The sequence below is a fragment of the Theropithecus gelada genome, chromosome 17 (genome assembly GCF_003255815.1).
Source record: "Theropithecus gelada isolate Dixy chromosome 17, Tgel_1.0, whole genome shotgun sequence".
NCBI lineage: Eukaryota > Metazoa > Chordata > Mammalia > Primates > Cercopithecidae > Theropithecus > Theropithecus gelada.
In genome coordinates this window covers 53,921,866-53,940,678 of record NC_037685.1, presented here as the reverse complement: position 1 = coordinate 53,940,678, position 18,813 = coordinate 53,921,866, and the positions used below count along the sequence as shown (strand labels likewise).

The window sequence follows — 18,813 nt, the reverse complement described above, 5'->3', positions numbered from 1 at the left end:
TTGCATATGTTTTACAGACTTTATTTCTGTGGCAAGGCCATCTGCTTAATGTCATCTATATAGTTTGAGGAATTGGTTTCAGGTGAAAATCCTTTAACCCTTACCATCAAGTATTTCTGGTTTTCACTTGTAAAACAACCATTGGGAATTACTCCCAGACGAGCTGCACTGACGTCTGTGATTGCTGTGGTGATAAAGGCTGAACACACACGTACGTCCTCGATGTTCCTGTGCCTGTGGGTCCTGTCGGAGAAGACTCTAGCAGTACCTCACAGGGAGTTGGGTGTGGGCCAGGGCACTGTGGGAGCAGAAGGCTTCCAGATGTAGGGGCCCGAGTGAATCTGGAAGGATCCATAAGCAGTGCCTTTGACTCACATGCTGGGGTAGCTCACACACGAGAACAGCTTTATCTGTACATGATGGGAAGCAGCGTATGTCCAAGAAGAATGGTGTAAGGGAGAAAAGTCACATTAGGATTGTATTTCCTCTTACCAGATCCCTGATCCCTCCTTCCTTTGAGCTACTTAGTCTTAAAATTCCTCCTTCGCTATTTTACAATGACAGGTTACCTATTTATCTTCATGCCTTCGGAGTACCATGGCTTCTCAGTGTGAATCGTTCACATTACTTCCCAAAGAAAGTCGGGGATTTTATCAATTAAAAGACCCCATTATACAGTGACTTGTGTGAAAAGTATACATAGAGCTTTGATTAAGACACCACAAATTTCATAACATTGTGGGGTTTTTATACTTAAGACAAATGTATGTTAACAAGGCCATTGTGTGTTCCAGATGGCAGGCAGCAGATTCTGAGTCTGGGCATGGACCTGCAGTTGGAATGGATGAAGTTAGAAGATTTCCAAAAGCACCTTGATGGGAAAGATGAGAATTTTGCTGCAGCAGATGCAATTCCAAATAGTGAGTGGTTTTGGAAATATTGAAATCCCTTTCACAAATCTAGATTTATAAAATCTAACTTATCTTTCCTTTCATTTTAGATGTGTTAAGGGATGCTGTAAAAAATGGGGATTATATTACTGTAAAAGTTGCACTTAATTCAAATGAAGAATATAACCTGGACCAAGAGGTAATATGTCTTTGAAAAATCTCATGAAAGGAAAATGGAAAGTAACTCTTGAAAGAATTCAAATTAATTTTTCATTTATTTTAATTACAAAAGACTGGGTGTGGTGGCACACACCTATAATCCCAGCACTTTGGGAGGCCGAGGCAGGAGGATTGCTTGAGCCCAGGAATTGGAGACCAGCCTGGGCTCCATGGTGAAACCCCAACTCTACAGAAAATACAAAAATTAGCTGGACATGGTGGTTTATGCCTTTGGTCCCAGTTACTTGGGCGGCTGAGGTGGGAGGATCACCTGAGCCTGGGAGGTCAAGGCTGTGGTAAGTTGATATCGTACCACTGCACCCCAGCCTGGGCAACAGAGCAAGACTCTGTCTCAAAAAAAGAAAAAAAGTAATGCACGTTCACTTTGTAAAATTAAAAAATTGCAGAACCCTATAAATGTACAATTATAGTCCCTTTAATTCCAACCCCCTTACCCCCCCAAAAGTGATGGTTTGGTTTGGTTTGGTTATGGCTACCTGTTTTGTATGTGGTTTTACCCTCTGCCATTCCGAGAGCATAGAGTGAGACCATTTTCCCATGGCCATTTGTGTTTCTTTGATGGTTGCCCCATTTCCAACAACTGTCCATCTCTCTGTTGTAGCTGGCGTGTTTCATACTGATACGTATGGATTTTTTTTTTTTTTTTTTTTTTTTTTGAGATGGAGTCTCGCTCTGTCACCCAGGCTCGAGTGCAGTGGCCGGATCTCAGCTCACTGCAAGCTCCGCTTCCCGGGTTCACGCCATTCTCCTGCCTCAGCCTCCCGAGTAGCTGGGACTACAGGCGCCCGCCACCTCACCCGGCTAGTTTTTTGTATTTTTTTTTTTAGTAGAGACGGGGTTTCACCAGGTTAGCCAGGATGGTCTCGATCTCCTGACCTCGTGATCCGCCCGTCTTGGCCTCCCAAAGTGCTGGGATTACAGGCTTGAGCCACCGCGCCCGGCCACGTATGGATTTTTTAATGGAAGTATATTGACCCTTTCTCCCTAGATTTTAGGTTTTGTGTTTTGAGTCTTGTATTGCTTGAAGATTTTTATTTTTAGGCAATTGTATCTGTCGATCTTTTACATTTATGGCTTTTGGGTATCTTGTCTTGCTTAGAAAATATTTTCATATTTTCTTCTTTAGTTTTTTAGCTTCGCTGTAGATTTTTTAGGTTTAATCCTTTGGGATTACAATTCACAAAATTATTGGGATTTTGATTAAAATTGCATGAAATAATATAGATTGAGAATTGGCATTTTTATTTACATTTTGCATCTTGTGTCCAGGAACATGGTAATTCTAATCACTCAGCTCTTCATTTATACCCTTAAGCAAAGTTCTATGGGTTTTTCATTCATATAGACATTGCACATTTCTTCTAGATGTATGCCTGTATGTTTTATGTTTTATTATGGTCATTAGTCTTTTTTCATTTACATTTTGTTTTCTAACTGGTTGCTTGTCAATGGTAAAGCTATGGATGTCTTTGTACACATATGTATGTGTGACTCCAGTCATTTAATGAAATTCTCTTCTAGTTTTTAAGTTACTTGTTTTGGATTTTCTAGGTAGAAAATTTGATCATATGCCCCCCAGAAATTCACTGTTCATTTTATATGGTACAAACTTTTCATGTACCTTTAGGATTTCATACACAAAACAAAATCAAAGAAGATACAAAAATGAGAGCTGGGCGTGGTGGCATGCACCTGTAATCTCAGCTACTCGAGGCTGAGGCAGGTGCCCAGGAGTTTGAGACCAGCCTGGGCTGATATAGCAACACCCTGTCTCAATAAAAAAGAAAGAAAGAAAACCACCACCAACAAAAAACAAATTCAAGCATTCCTTGGAGATATTGTGGGTTTGGTTCCAGACTGTTGGAATAAAGCGAGTCACACAAATTTGTTGGTTTCCTCGTGCATATAAAAGTTAGGTTTACACTATACTGTAGTCTGTGAATAGCATTACATCTTTTAAAAAAACTATATATCTTAATTTACAACACTTTATTGCTAAAAATGGCTGACACAACACCACAAAATGGGCACATGCTATGGGGTGCTGGTGTGAATAAACGTGCCTGTGGCAGGGTTGCCACAGACCTTCAATCTGTAAAAAACACAGTCCCTGTGAAGCTCGGTAAAGCAAAGCTCAGTGAAACGAGGTAGGCCTATAGAGGAAAGCGTAAAATTTTATGCAAACATTTATATGTGAAAAAATATTCTAAAAGCTACTAGTTTATGATGGTTGGGATATTTTAGCGAAAATCCTAAGTAGATGCCTAAATCAATGCCCGTTAGTGATTTCACATTGAAACATCTCAAGTGAGAAGACTTGGTTCTGAAATTGTTCTAAAGATTAACACTTTTTTTATTTAACAAAACCAACACAGGATTCCAGTGGAATGACACTGGTGATGCTTGCCGCCGCGGGAGGGCAGGACGACCTCCTGCGACTCCTCATAACAAAAGGCGCGAAAGTGAACGGTCGGCAGAAAAACGGGACCACCGCCCTCATTCATGCCGCAGAGAAGGTTTGTGGCTTCTCGTGCATCCGTTTCAGAGCTTTCATTCCTGCCGATGGACTGAGAGGACCTCTTTGGTAGTGAAATACAGCAATCACACGGCCACATAGCTTTTTTTTTTTTTTTTTTTTAAAGACAGAGTCTTGCTCTGTCCCCCAGGCTGGAGTGCAGTGGCACGATCTCAGCTCACTGCAACCTCTGCCCCCCGGGTTCCAGCAGTTCTCCTGCTTCAGCCTCCCTAGTAGCTGGGATTATAGGTGCACACCACCACGCCCAGCTAATATTTGTATTTTTAGTAGAGACAGTGTTGCCATATTGGCCAGGCTGGTTTCGAACTCCTGACCTCAAGTGACCCACCCGCCTTGGCCTCCCAAAGTGCTAGTATTACAGGAGTGAGCCTCTGCGCCTGGTCTGCTCCAGTTCTACTTTCTAATAGTATTTTATTATTGTCATATTATATTATGAAATAACACTTTCCTTTTTTTGAGACGGAGTCTCGCACTGTGGCCCAGGCCGGAGTGAGTGGCGGGATCTCGGCTCACTGCAAGCTCCGCCTCCCGGGTTCACGCCTTTCTCCTGCCTCAGCCTCCTGAGTAGCTGGGACTACAGGCACCGCCACCACGCCCGGCTAGTTTTTTGTATTTTTAGTAGAGATGGGGTTTCACTGTGTTCGCCAGGATGGTCTTGATTTCCTGCCCTTGCGATCCTCCTGCCTTGGCCTCCCTAAGTGCTGGGATTACAGGTGTGAGCCACCGTGCTCAGCCATCACATGGTCCCATAGCTTTTTAAAAAATTCGTTTTAGAAATAAGGTCTCCATCTGTGGCACAGAGGGGAGTGCAGTGGCACCATCATAACTCACTGTGGCTGGGAACTCCTGGTCTCAAGCAGTCCTCCTGCCTCAGCCTCCCGAGTCACTGGGCCTGTGAGTACCACCACACCTGGCTAGTTTTAAAAATGTTTTAGAGACATGGTCTCACTGTGTTGCCCAGCCTGGGCTCAAGGAATCCTCCCGCCTCAGTTGAAGTGCTGGGATTACAGGCATGAGCCGCCGCCCCCAGCTGGAGGAACTTTTTTTTTTTTTTTTTTTTTTTTTGAGATGGAGTCTTGCTCTGTCGCCCAGGCTGGAGTGCAGTGGCCGGATCTCGGCTCACTGCAAGCTCCGCCTCCCGGGCTTACGCCATTCTCCTGCCTCAGCCTCCCGAGTAGCTGGGACCACAGGCGCCCGCCACCTCGCCCGGCTAGTTTTTTGTATTTTTTAGTAGAGACGGGGTTTCACCGTGTTCGCCAGGATGGTCTCGATCTCCTGACCTCGTGATCCGCCCGTCTCGGCCTCCCAAAGTGCTGGGATTACAGGCTTGAGCCACCGCGCCCGGTCTGGAGGAACTTTTTAACTTCATGTTTCAGTTGATCTGTGACATGTAATGAATGGATTTATCATCAATAGTGCATTGTAATCACATTTCAAAATGTGATTTATCTCGTTAGAAGTAATTTATATTAAAATACTTGATTAAAGTACTAATATTAATTTTCATCTTAAATAATTTAAAATTTTTTCGAATGGTATTAGTATTCCTTTTGATTAATAATTTAATTGAAATGTTCCCATATATTATCTTTTTAAAGGATTTATATGTAGAGGTTCTTAGGTTGGAGCTAGCGGTTCCGTTTAGGTAGCAGTTGCTGGCAGCACAGTGAGTGGCGAAATCTGGGCCTCTGTGGGGCAGGGCTCACCCCCGCGGCCCCACAGCAAGGCTGTGACCCACAACCACTTGTGATAGAACCTGCTGGGTATTTTTCCTGATGACTTAAGAATTTCAAAATATCTGAAAACTGTCTTTTAAATAATTTGGGGAATTAAATTTGCTTGTTTTTCTTTTCATAGAACTTTTTAACAACAGTGGCTATTCTTTTGGAAGCGGGAGCTTTTGTCAACGTCCAGCAGAGCAATGGTGAGACCGCACTGATGAAGGTAAATCCCTCCTGTGGGTTGTCCCTTCTTCAGTACCTTGGCAGGTGCTTGTGTTAGCATCTGCCACTGCCCGGCGCTGTGCTGGGGCCTGAGAACAGAGTGGGTACCAAGACAGTCCTGGAGTCCAGCCACTTGCAGGGGAGGAGGAGAAGCGGGCTGGCAGGGCAGCAGTGAGCTCAGAGCGGGCAGTGGTGTGATCAGAACAGCACAGAGAGCCATGAGGTCACAGGGAAGTGCTCCGAGCTGGGCCTTGGGGACCCTGGCAATCTGTAGGGTGGATGAGGCAGGTGCCACACTGTATCCTAAACGGCAGTCAAGTCAGCAGGGAGGGAGCACTCTGGCTGCAGCTGGAGCAGCAGGGAGGCTGCCGGCCTGGAAGGAGCAGGCCTGGGCGTGGAACGGAGCTCCTCGTGCACTCTGTGTTCCTCATTTGATGTTGGTGAATTTGTCGCCTCGGGCTTGTTCCTGTGTTCCGGAACATGGTTTGCAGACAGGTTTTGAAAGAAAGGTCGACCGTTTGGCATTTGTCTTAGGGGACACTGCACGGTCTGGTTGGTTCCTCTGCAGCAATTGTGGGTTCCTGGCCCAGGATGCTATTAGGATATAGCAGGTCCAGACACCCAGCCAGCAGTGGCCAGCTCAGCTCCCTGTGGGCACCTGTCCTCTTTCCTCCCTGGGATGCTTGGCTCCATGTGAGCCATTGAGCCCAGCAGGAGCCCGCCCACAGCGCCCATTCCAGCCTCTGTCCCCAGTAAGCAAAAGAGCACAGCCAGGCCCTGGGTCTGCAGGGCACCTGGCATCCAGTCTCACCGTGAACCGTCTTCTGATGGCCCGGACCACCTGTCTCTTGTCCTCCTGCCGCACGAGGCCCATAAACAGTCTCCTCCTGTTGCCCAGACTGGAGTACAGTGGCGCCATCATGACTCACTGCAGCCTCGGCTTCCCGAGCTCAAGTGCCTCTCACCTCAGCCTCCCGAGTAGCTAGGACTGTGGTTGTCTCATGTGGAGCAGTGGTGGCCTCTCAAAGCATCATCTTGGTGACAGATGACCCGGTGCACCCTGAACTGCAGCCATGCAGATGCATCTAGAGCATGAGAGAGGTGGGCGGGCACAGAAGCCTGCTCATGCGAAGCCTTAGGGAGTTCGTCCAGAGGGCCCTGGGGAGCCACAGCAAGGTTGAAGCTGAAGAAGGGTAGAATCAGATTAGAGGGTTTTCATTTGTGTGTTTTAATGCTTCGTAGAACAGAAGGGGCATAGATTGGGAGGAGGATAGTTTGCAGACTTGTTGTGTCTCCAGGTTATGTGAAATAACAGAAGTCTGTACCTGGGTCATGGCAGGAGGGATGGAGTGGGTGAGCTGGCCACTTGGTAAGAGGTACAATTCACAGAGCTTGGTAACTGGAGGGGACGCCTGGTCACCCCATTTCCTAAGTTGGGGGCCCAGGTGGCACAGATGGAGGGAGTTGGGTATTGGGTCGTGTAGATGTCACCTCTGCACATTTCGCTGGGGAATCTAGGCTCAGGAGAGGGTGTGGGCTGGAGATTCAGGTTTGCTGCTGTCCAGCTCTGCGACAGTGACTGTAGCCATAGGTTGAGAGTGGGGTCATCCATGGGGAAGTGGAAAGGAGAAAAGGGCCATAGAAGGAAAGAAGCTGCGTGGGGAGAAGCAGAGGAGGAAGTGGTCCTCAGGCTGGCAGCGCCTCCCCCAGCACCAGGCCGAAGGCAAGTGGGAGCCCCGGGTCAGCACCTCAGGGCTGCATGGCGTGCTGAGGTGCCTGTGTTGAGCTGGGAGTGGGGTGCAGAGGGGAGAGGGCTCTGGAGTGGGTCGGGGAGGACGTGGCGTTTCTTCCCTGAGAGGACACGTGGCACTTACTTCACTGGGTCTGAATTCAATAGACTGCCTTTATCTGCCATGAGGTTTATTTAAGTATTTGTTCCTGAAAAGCTGTATTTTAATTGCTTTCAGGATTTAGCATGTTGAAGTTTTTTTGAGTTTTAGAATGAGAAGATATAAACATAGTGATTTTCAGAAATTAAAACCCTTTCATCGGAGGAGAAAGTGTAGAACATGGGTCCTTTACCAGAGTGGGCAGGTGCAGGGGGACTGCCCTCACCTGTCGCTGCAGGCTCTGTCGGTCCCAGCAGGGCCTCACCCTCCCCGTGGCCGCAGTGTGGGCCACTCGGTCTGTCCCGAGCCTGTCCTGGATGGTGTCCCTCACCTCTGCAGTGGACACCCGGGGTGACCCGAAAGGTCTCAGGCATTGCCCAGGCTCCGCTGATCTGATGGCAGAGCCGCCCCTGCTGGAAGCGCTGGCTGACACCGTTGTCCGGGCAGCGTGGCGGGCGGGCAGCGTGGCGGGCGGGTAGACAGGTAGCGTGGCGGACGGGCAGTGTGGTGGACGGGTAGTGTGGCGGATGGGCAGAGGGTGGACGGGCATCGTGGTGGATGGGTAGTGTGGCGGAGCGCCGCTGCTCCTGGAGGCCACTCTGTACAGTGACGCTGCTGCCCCAGCATCTGCCTCACAGGGTAGGGTGGCACAGGGACCCCATCCGCTTTTCACAAATGGAAACAGGAGACTCAGAAGAATTACGGGACTTATCTGCAGTCACATGGCGAGTGAGTGACAGACAAGGAAACGGTCTGCGCCACAGCTGCACCGTAGGTTTGCAAATTCAGATTCCTATCTGTGCTTGGGTCATCTCCTTTAAAGCAGCAGCTGGGGACATTTCTTTTTTTTTTTTTTTTTTTTTTTTGAGACGGAGTCTCGCTCTGTCACCCAGGCTGGAGTGCAGTGGCCGGATCTCAGCTCACTGCAAGCTCCGCCTCCCGGGTTCACGCCATTCTCCTGCCTCAGCCTCCCGAGTAGCTGGGACTACAGGCGCCGCCACCTCGCCCGGCTAAGTTTTTTTGTATTTTTAGTAGAGACGGGGTTTCACCGTGTTAGCCAGGATGGTCTCGATCTCCTGACCTCGTGATCCGCCCGCCTCGGCCTCCCAAAGTGCTGGGATTACAGGCTTGAGCCACAGCTGGGGACATTTCGAGGTTATTTTGTGGTCCTGAGAGGTGTTTTTGAGATTCCCGAGACAAAGCTGTCTATAGTGAGGGCCAGGCTTGTGTATCTCGGTGCCTCTGCCGAGGGGCTGGCTCACGGGGACAGCATAGCATGGACAGAGGGCAGCAGAGGCAGGGCCTGGTGTCTGTTCTGTCTTGGGACTGAAGCATCCTTTTTGAAGTTGCCCATTTCCTGAAAACTCACTGAAGAAATTAACCTGAACATAGCACACAGATTTCTGTGTTGGCCCCTGAGTCAAAGATACTCCCCACTTGCATTTAAGCAACGTGGCCTGTGCCCTCTTCACAGAGCCCAGGCATGTATGGAGAAAGGACCAGCACCCATGGGGAGTTACCACAGGTTACAGCTGAGTAATTGTTCCTCCTTTTCACCTGACACAGGCCTGTAAAAGAGGAAATTCAGACATTGTACGACTTGTGATTGAATGTGGAGCTGACTGCAACATTTTGTCAAAGCACCAGAACAGTGCCCTGCACTTCGCGAAGCAGTCTAACAACGTGCTTGTGTACGACTTGCTGAAGAGCCATTTAGAGACGTAAGTGGCAAGCGACTGTGCCGTGTTGAGTCCCACATCATACGCTGTTCGTGTGGACACATTATCATTGGAGCAGCCTCTGCGTAACTGCTCAGAAAAACATCCAGCACAAGTCCTGATGGTTTTGTTTCCAGTAAATCACAGGTTTAATAAATGGCATATGAATTATTTTTCTGCAAGTTATTTAACTCAGAAAATTTCAAACTTAACACTGGCCTATCTGGGAGTATTTTCCTTAAATATTAAGTATGCTCTTAATTTGGTTAGCAAAGGTTTTCTTAAAAACATTTAAACTTGGCCGGACACAGTGGCTCACGCTTGTAATCCTAGTACTTTGGAAGGCCGAGGCGGGTGGATCACCTGAGGTCAGGAGTTTGAGACCAGCCTGGCCAACATGGTGAAACCCTGTCTCTACTAAAAAAAAAAAAATTAGCCAGGCGTGGTGGCGGGCACCTGTAATCCCAGCTACTCAGGAGGCTGAGGCAGGAGAATCGCTTGAACCCAGGAGGCAGAGGTTGCAGTGAACCAAGATCACACCATTGCACTGCAGCCCGGGTGACAGAGCAAGACTCTGTACCCCCACCAAAAAAAAGAAACTTTAAACGTTCGTCTTTCTTTTTAATAGACCTTATTTTTTGCAACACTTTTAAGCACAGCAAAGTTGAGTGGAAGGTACAGATTTCCAAGCCTCCCCACCGCCATCCTCCCCAACTGTCGAGATCCCAGTCGCCCACCACGGCACATTACTACAGCCGAGGAACCTACAGGGACATCGTGTAATCCCCGGAGCGCAGCACTGACATCAGGGCTCACTCGTAGTGTTACACATTCTGTGGATCTGGACAGAGACATCATGCATCCGTCCCTCATCACAGGGTCACACAGAATAGTTTCACTGCCAGAATAAGCCTGTTTTCCACCTCTTCATCCCTCCCTCCCCTAGCCCCCGACAACCACCAGTAATTTTACTGCCTTCATATTTTGTCCTTTCCAGAACAGTTGGAATCACACATTATTTGGCCTTTTCAGGTTGGCCTCTTTTGTTTAGCAGTAGGCATCCCAGATTCCTTCCATGTCTTTTTTTTTTTTTTTGAGACGGAGTCTCGCTCTGTCGCCCAGGCTGGGGTGCAGTGGCCGGATCTCAGCTCACTGCAAGCTCTGCCTCCCGGGTTCCCACCATTCTCCTGCCTCAGCCTCCCGAGTAGCTGGGACTACAGGCGCCCGCCACCTCGCCCGGCTAGTTTTTTTGTAATTTTTAGTAGAGACGGGGTTTCACCATGTTAGCCAGGATGGTCTCGATCTCCTGACCTCGTGATCCGCCCGTCTCGGCCTCCCAAAGTGCTGGGATTACAGGCTTGAGCCACCGCGCCCGGCCTCCTTCCATGTCTTGATAGGGCGTTTCTGTTTAGCACTGACTAATATTCTGTTGTTGCTTGTCAATATTTACCAGTTTATTCAAGTTCATTCTTTTTCAAATAAATTCTAAATCATATTTTATTTTATTGCAAGTTCATACTTACAACACAATTTAGTATTTCTATCACTTCAGAACTCTTTTGGCAACATACATCACAAACTCGCACATACCAGACAGTAGCGAACTCAAGGCAGCGTTTATGTCACAGGTCTCGGTTGGGCCTCTGGGACTGCGCCTGTTGCACGCGGTGCTGCTGATGGCTGCAGTCCCGACTCCTCTGGTCACATGGGGTGTTTGCATAGATCCAGGAAGTAGAGTGACCCACTTTCCTGATTTGCCCAGGACTGAGGGCTTCCCCTTTCTGATTTTCCACTGATTCGTTAGACAACTATGTATCAAGGATAGACTTTGTGCCAGGCACTGTTCTAAAGACTGGGGAGATGGAAACGGCAGTGGGGGAAGAGACTTGCCCTCTTAGAACTTCAATTCCACTGAGATGGACCAGACAGACACACAGGTTGTCGGCTGCCGCCGGGTGGAAGTCGAGCTGGGAAGGAGGCAGGCAGAGCTGCAGCTCTTTTTTGGAAGGTTGGCCTGGGAAGGCCTCACTGGTTTTCAACAGGCTTGTGGTTCTTTTCTACATTAATGTTAACAACGTGTACTACTCTTTTTTCTTAGACTTTCAAGAGTAGCAGAAGAGACAATAAAGGATTACTTCGAAGCTCGCCTTGCTCTGCTGGAACCAGTGTTTCCAATTGCATGTCATCGACTCTGTGAGGGGCCAGATTTTTCAACAGATTTCAATTACAAACCCCCACAGAACATACCAGAAGGTAAGCCTGTGCCTCCCTTCACACTTTGCTGTGTGAAACGTGACACGATAGTAACAGATTGTTAGACAGAATCCTTTCTTTGAACAAACTTTAAGGAAATTCCGTTATGTGTAATAATTCTGCAAACCAGTTAACAGCAGAGCTACTCTGAAGAGACACTGGCTGACACCCCATCCCTGTTTTAACCTCCGTTTAGAGCACTGAAGTTAGGGCTTCCTAATCACACTGGTGCTCAGTGAGTTTTACTAAAATTCAGTGTCTGAGTTATGAAGATTCTGAGCCTGGAATGTTTTTTCCCTGAATTGTGGTGTTTGTAAAGTCTTTGCCCTTCTTGAAAAAGAAAAAATAGTCTTGCCCTGTAGTAAAGCCGGGTGGAAGAGATGGAGAAGCCACTTCCTTCTCTAGCCTCTGCTCCAGCCCCTCTCCAGGCAGGACTGCTGCTGGCCCTCTCTACACGCGGTGCCAGGCACATGTGGAGGCAGCATGTCTGCCGAGGGGAGGCACCTGGGCTCTGGCTTTTTTTGCTTAGAAACCCGTTCCTCGTGTTGTTAAGCGGCCTCTTTCGTTTAGCAGTAGGCCTCCCAGATTCCTTCCATGTCTTGATAGTGCGTTTCTGTTTAGCACTGACTAATACTCTGTTGTTGGTTGTCGATATTTACCAGTTTATTCAAGTTCATTCTTTTTCAAATAAATTCTAAATCATATTTTATTTTATTGCAAGTTCATACTTAGTATTCATTCCTGGAAAACATATTTAAGAACATATAGCCCTGCCCCTGAAAGAGCCATTTGTAGTATCTTAGTGTTGAGAGAACTTGACATTGTGGAATCATAATTTATCAGGTTTTGTTGTTGCTGCTGTTTTGAGAGGGAGTCTCCCTGTGTCACCCAGGCTGCAGTGCAGTGGCATCATCTTGGCTCATTGCAACCTCTGCCTTCTGGGTTCAAGTGATTCTTCTGCCTCAGCCTCTGGAGTAGCTGGAACTACAGTCGCCCACTGCCACGCCCAGCCAATTTTTGTATTTTTAGTAGAGATGGGGTCATGTTGGCCAGGCTGGACTCAAATTCCTGACCTCAAGTGATCTGCCTGCCTCAGCCTGCCAAAGTGCTGGGATTACAGGCGTGAGCCACCGTGCCTGTTCAGTAATTTATAGTTTTGATTATTTAGGTGGACCATCTGCATTGCCAGGTGTGAGCGCCAGCAAGCGATGCCCTGAGCTGGCCCTGGTGAACCTGAGCACCCACTGACACCTACAACTGCTGGACTTGCAGTTTTCTCAGCATTTGTATAATGTCTGCATCCACCAGCTTTTTTTTTTTTTTTTGAGAAGGAATCTCACACTGTTCCCCAGGTTGGAGTGCAGTGGTGCGATCTCGGCTCACTGCAACCTCCACCTCCCGGGTTCAAGCAATTCTCCTGCCTCAACCTCTTGAGTAGCTGGAATTACAGGTACCCGCCACCACACCCAACTAATTTTTGTATTCTTAGTAGAGACGGGGGTTTCACTATGTTGGCCAGGCTGGTCTTGAACTCCTGGCCTCAAGTGATCTGCCTGCCTCTGCCTCCCAAAGTGCTGGGATTACAGACATGAGCCACCATGCCTGGCCAATTTTGGGTATGTATTAATCAGAAAAATTGGAAGGGGCAAAAGGGTATGTGGAAGAAAATGGAAAACCACTCAGACCCACACCCAAAGGTGCCCACCACAGGAATGTCCCTGGGACATGTACACATTCAGCAGTCATGTTTAAAATACCAGTTTAATAACTTCAGTGTAGAAAATCATACTTAAGTCTTTTCCAGGAACTGTCAGTAGAGATTACTTGAGCAAAAGGTAAAAAGAGTTCTGTGGGTTGAAAAATGCCAGGTGACGCAAGCTTTGAGGGGGCCAACCTCCTCTGAGCCTCCAGGCGGAGTGGGTGGTGCCTGTCTGACCAGGTCCAGCTCAGGGGCCTGCTTCCATCTGGCGTTGAGTGTGCCTCTCTCTGGGGGCTGAAGGTCGCATTTGAAGTAATTCACACACATCTCCCATTTTCAGGCTCTGGCATCCTGCTGTTTATCTTCCATGCAAACTTTTTGGGTAAAGAAGTTATTGCTCGGCTCTGTGGACCATGTAGTGTACAAGCTGTAGTTCTGAATGATAAATTTCAACTTCCTGTTTTTCTGGTAAGATACTCTGTATTTCACTATTGAAAAGTAAATTCTTCTAATCAAAAGCATAGGTGACTTCATTTTAAATTCCTGTGTCTTAATATAATCATTCAGAAAATAATCCAATAATAGTGGTTGGGAATGAGGCAATATCCGTAATTATCCTAAATTTTGTCAGTAGGAATTTTTCCTGTTTGTTTTTTTTTGCCTTAAATTGTGCTTACCATACTGTCTTAGGGCTAGCATGGTTCTGAATGTAAATTCTTAATGATCTCAAAGATTCTTTGTATATACTTTGCCACTTTTAGAATTCTTTCCTTGGACTGAATTAAGCAAAATTCCCTAGATATAGCCATTTTAACACTTGTACTGTATATTGCTGGGTGCATTCTAATCCAGTTTCCTGGACTGATTTTGTCATTTGTATATTTTTAATAAATCAAGGGAAAAGTAAGTCACCTTTTTTTTTGAGACAGGGTCTCACTCTGTTGACCAGGCTGGAGTGCAGTGGCGCGGATCACAGCTCACTGGGGCCTTGACTTCCCAGGCACAAGCAATCCTCCCGCCTCAGCCTCCTAACTACCTGGGACTACAGATGCACACCACCACATCCGGCTAATTTTTTGTATTTTTTGTAGAGATGGGGTTTCACCGTGTTGGTCAGGCTAGTCTCAAACTTATGGGCTCAAGCGATTGGCCTTCTCCACAGCATCTTGACTTATGAAATAAAAAACAAAACTTATTTATGATTCTTTTACATCATTGCTGTTTTAATAGTTTCTGGTGTAAGTCTGAAAAAGCACTGATTTTTTTTTCTCTTTCCATTGTAGGACAGTCATTTTGTTTACTCATTCAGCCCTATTGCAGGTCCCAATAAACTCTTCATAAGGTTGACAGAAGCACCCTCTGCCAAGGTGACAATCCTTTCTTCATATGTAGTGTCAGTACTCAAGTTGTTACTCCAGATTACTTTATCAGCATTAGAAAACAATCCCAGGAATCCTGGTGTACCTGTCCTAGAGAGACACTCCCTAGGGTAGTCATGCTAGGTGCACCCTCTCTCAATCTAGTGTGTTAGACATAATAATGCGGCAGGAAAAGGACTTGGTTGCAGCTGAGAAGAACGCCTCTCTAGAGGATGGAACCATCTGAATCATGTTCTAGGCCTTGGTATGGAATTGCCAAATATATGTCTTTAGGCCGGTCCCTAACCTCTTGTATGAAAGGAAGCTGGACAAAATAGTCTCTCTAATAAAACAGTAATATAAAATTAATAGCACTTGGAATTATTTCTTGAATTAAAATGGCAATAATCTAACAATGTAAATTGATAAGCAACTTGAAAATACTGCCAAATAATAGAAGCAGATCTTGGCCATGTGTGCTTTTTTTCTTGTAAGAAAGGGGAAATCTGGATCTGTACTGACAGCTGCATTCTTTTCTTTCAACAGGTTAAATTGCTAATAGGTGCATACAGAGTGCAGCTGCAGTGACCAAACAGCAGGGATTGGATGGAGTTCTCTTCAGACCCATTCCTACACTCTGACAGCAGTTTGGCATTCTCCTAGCACATCTATGTGAAGTTTTGTCTGTAAACCTCTTGCAGTTAAGCCTGTTGTCTGTTGTAGTCTGTAAGATGCGACATAGCTGTGTCTGTGCCAGTATGCTGGAATCTCAGTGCAGTGTCCAGACTGCGTATTTCAGTTTTTCCACAATGTGGATAGTACATATGAGGATTATTTAAGAAAATTAAAGACTTACTTTCTTTTTTCTGGAGACGGAGTTTTGTTCTTGTTGCCCAGGCTGGAGTGCAATGGCACGATCTCAGCTCACTGCAACCTCCGCCTCCTGGGTTCAAGCGATTCTCTTTGAAATTTCTACTAGCCCTGGTGAACTTCTGTGCTTTAAAAAAAAAGAAAAAGAAAAAGTTCAGCTCTAAAGCATTTGCTTACAGCAAGGGGAGCCATGTTATATTCAAGTTACCCAAGCACCAAATAAAGTGTGGGTTAGCTGCCCCTGAAAGGGTTGGGGGGCCTGATCTTTTTCTAGTAGACAGTGGCCACACATTCTGGAGATGACAGTCACTTGTAAATGTGCTGTAGTCACTTGTACACTATGAGGCCTAAAGAATATTACAGGCTCACACCTACAATCCCAGTGCTTTGGAGGCTGAGGCTGGAGGATTGCTTAGGCCCAGGAGTTCGAGACCAGCCTGGGTAACACGGGGTGGAACACGCCTGTGGTCCCAGATACTCGGAGACTGAGGTGAAAGGATTGCTTGAGCCGGGGAGGTCAAGGCTGCAGGGAGCCATCAAAGGCCACTGCACTCCAGCCTGGGTGACAGAATGAGACCGTGTCTCAAAAAAAAAAAAAAAAAAAAAAGTTTCTTGGAGTCTCTATGTTTTTTCTGAAAAGCCAGATCTTGTGCCCTAGTTTTCAACACCAACTGGGAAGATGGAGCTTAGGTAACAGCGAAGCCTGGCTGCTGTGTGGGAGCCGCCGCCTTGTCTGGGAAGAGTTCCTGCTGCTCAAGGCAAGCGTCAGTCGAGCTCAGGCTGGGTTATGGAGAAGGTGACAATTGTTTTGTTCCTCATTAGTTTATAATTGTATGAAATACGATTTTAATGAAAACTTTTCAGCATTCACGTTTGTGTAGATATTTCAGAGAACCATTTTTACTTTACATCCTAAAACTGCATTTTCCTATGGTTTTGTCAATAAAACTCTATGATGTTGGTCTGTTTCCTTTTATGTCTCAAGTCTCAAAACTTTAAAAGACAGTAGATATTTGTGGTTTTCTAGCTAAGTGAGGGCCGAGATTGGACTTTTTCAACTAAATTGAATCATGAAGTATATCTGATTTCATAGCTTTCCGGGGGAACAGGGAGATCTGAGTTCGCAGTGCAGGTCAGTAAAGGAGACAGCAGGAGTCCAGCTACAGATGTGAACAAACAGTGTCAGGAACACGTGAGAAGGTGACCGACTGTTCATCAGGAAGGCAGGGCTGTCTAAGATACAAACCAAACAGGAATCGCCAAATAGTTCAAGTTATTGGGGAAAAAAGCCTGAGCAATGATCCCTCTGAAAAACAAAGCAGTTCTCAGGCAGCACCTTACCAAAAGGTTTATAGATGACGTTTAGAACTATAGGTCAAGGCCCAGGGCAACTTCGTGTAGTGTAAAGTGTGTGCAGCACAGCTTATGTGACTTAGTCATGTCACAGATCTCCTAGTCTTTTCCCCTGGAAAGCTATGAAGTCGGATATAGCACTAGGACATGATTCAGTTCATGGCCTAGGACAGGTGATCTCAGGACTGAGATCGCCATACATGGGATGCATGGCTGTGGCTAGACTCGCATCGTGTCCTCTGCCATTGTTCCTTTCCACTCTCTACTTGGGTAAGGACAACATAATCTGGCTATTTACTAGCAACAGCACTCAGATCTAGTTTGCTGTAATGGCTGTAGTAGAAAGTACACTACACATTCTTTTGTCTGTTCTGCCAAAAATAGGGATTCTGGTAACATTGAATAACTACAATTAGACATGAGGAGTTTGGTTTCAGTCCAAAAATACACTATCCTCACAAGTCAATCCTATCTTGATTCTTAAATGTGGAGACTCTTACTCAGCAGAATGATCAGGAAAGTCTATTTGAAGCTCAGGTGCTACTTCCTGAGTTCCGCTTTGTGCTGCACTGTACGCGTCGTACTGGGTAGCTTTGGAAGTGAAGCACCCTCCCAAACGAAGCAGACTGTTGGTGAGCACACACTAGTGCGGCGAGGCTTCCAGGGCACTCGGCATGTGAACCAGGGGCCTGAGGAAGCACACACCGTGAAAGGCTGGATTGGATGCCCAGAATAAAAACAGTGGAGAAGCTCCAGGAGGATGATTAGCAAAACAAGGAAAAGCAGGAAACATACAACAGACTGAAAAACCTGGGTCGCGAACTGACAAAGGCTAAAGAAGTTCAAAATGTTCAATATTTTATGCAGTTAACGTGTCAAAGCTTTAAGTCTGAAGTTTTAGACTTGTCCCAAATCCTTGCTAAGTCAAGACCACTATGGAATTCACACTGCTTTCTATAGACTTCCACCGACTTGCAGCTAATGGTCCTTACATAGCAAAGCTGGGATTTCTAGACGTCTCCTTCTAGGTTGAGAAAAGCCTCATTAGGTAAGTGGCAAGACTGTGAAGACAGTGAAGTGGTTCACAATTCAGTCAAATGGGAACAAGATCAAGGACGCATCGGTCCTCCTGGCACCACTTTAGTTTTGAAGGTGACGCCTCCACGCATCCCCACAGCACGCTCGCCTTCCTGTGCCAACTCCCGCTATTTGCTTGCCTGAGCCAGTTCATGCTTCAGTAAAAACGATTTTTCTCCCAACAATGCCAGTTTGCTTATTCCCAACTTTGAGAGTTAACCCAAAATTGTGGGCTATGAGGGATGGTTTTTAAAAACCCTCTAATGGTTCCCAGTCAGAGCACTGAAAGGAGGGATTTGCTGGCTATTCTGAATTGGAGCATTGCTGCCATACTACCTTCCAGCGTGAGCCCCAGCGTGAGCCGGCAAGACCACCACACCAAGGAGTTGGTAACATCTTGATTTAATTTACAAATAAAAAGCAAAAACCCTCGATAAGAAGGAAAACTGCAGTTTACAATTATTCCAGAGATCATTTTTAACCACAGAAAATGTGCCCCTGTAGCATGTTTTTAAATGGAAAGTGCTATGATTGCCCAGACATCCATGAACTGCTTGTATGGAGTAAGAAATTCGTAAGTGAGGTAAGATTTGTTTTCTGTCTTGTTTCTTCCAGGTCACGAACAGGATATTTCCCACAAAATGTTTTGACCTGGAAAAGAGACAGAGTCTTCACTAGTAAACAGGATCTAATCTCCATAGTATATTTTTCTAAGGAAACAAGAGCTTTCAGTCCTAAAGTAATTTGCTAGACTAGAATCACTGACCGGCAGACCTAAATAAATTCAAGGTTCAATATTAAGATTGTTGAAGGAGGAAACTGTCATGGAAATGGCAATTTCTTAACTCTTTATAATAAAAGTAGATTCACTGTCACAAGAATTAAATATTTGGCATTTTAATAATTTTACTTTCTTTACATGTTTCTGGAGTGAACCGGTTTCTTTTCACTCACTTTGTTAGAAAGTAAAATCTATAAAAGGAGTTC

At 46.2% G+C, this 18,813-nt stretch overlaps 2 protein-coding genes across 7 annotated transcripts in view; one reads left to right on the top strand and one right to left on the bottom strand.

Moving 5' to 3' along the window:
* Positions 1-15,713, top strand: part of MPHOSPH8 (M-phase phosphoprotein 8) — a 35,995-nt gene extending 20,282 nt beyond the window's left edge. The window contains exons 6-14 of one of the 2 annotated variants that reach the window (XM_025364002.1): positions 795-920; positions 1,001-1,089; positions 3,506-3,646; positions 5,524-5,610; positions 9,065-9,219; positions 11,315-11,469; positions 13,509-13,636; positions 14,452-14,535; positions 15,073-15,231. In XM_025364002.1, coding sequence (XP_025219787.1) covers positions 795-920; positions 1,001-1,089; positions 3,506-3,646; positions 5,524-5,610; positions 9,065-9,219; positions 11,315-11,469; positions 13,509-13,636; positions 14,452-14,535; positions 15,073-15,114 — 1,007 coding nt within the window. In that variant the 3' untranslated portion in view covers positions 15,115-15,231. Of the gene's footprint in view, positions 1-794; positions 921-1,000; positions 1,090-3,505; positions 3,647-5,523; positions 5,611-9,064; positions 9,220-11,314; positions 11,470-13,508; positions 13,637-14,093 lie in introns of both variants that reach the window. The other variant, XM_025364000.1, reaches the window with a different exon arrangement.
* Positions 15,714-17,582: 1,869 nt separating this feature from the next.
* PSPC1 (paraspeckle component 1) overlaps positions 17,583-18,813 on the bottom strand; it is a 109,608-nt gene continuing 108,377 nt past the window's right edge. For 3 of the 5 annotated variants that reach the window (XR_003116448.1, XR_003116451.1, XR_003116449.1), the window contains one exon: positions 17,583-18,477. The gene's annotated coding sequence lies outside the window, so the exon portion shown is untranslated. The remainder of the gene's footprint in view (positions 18,478-18,813) is intronic. The other 2 variants (XR_003116452.1, XR_003116450.1) reach the window with 1 other exon arrangement.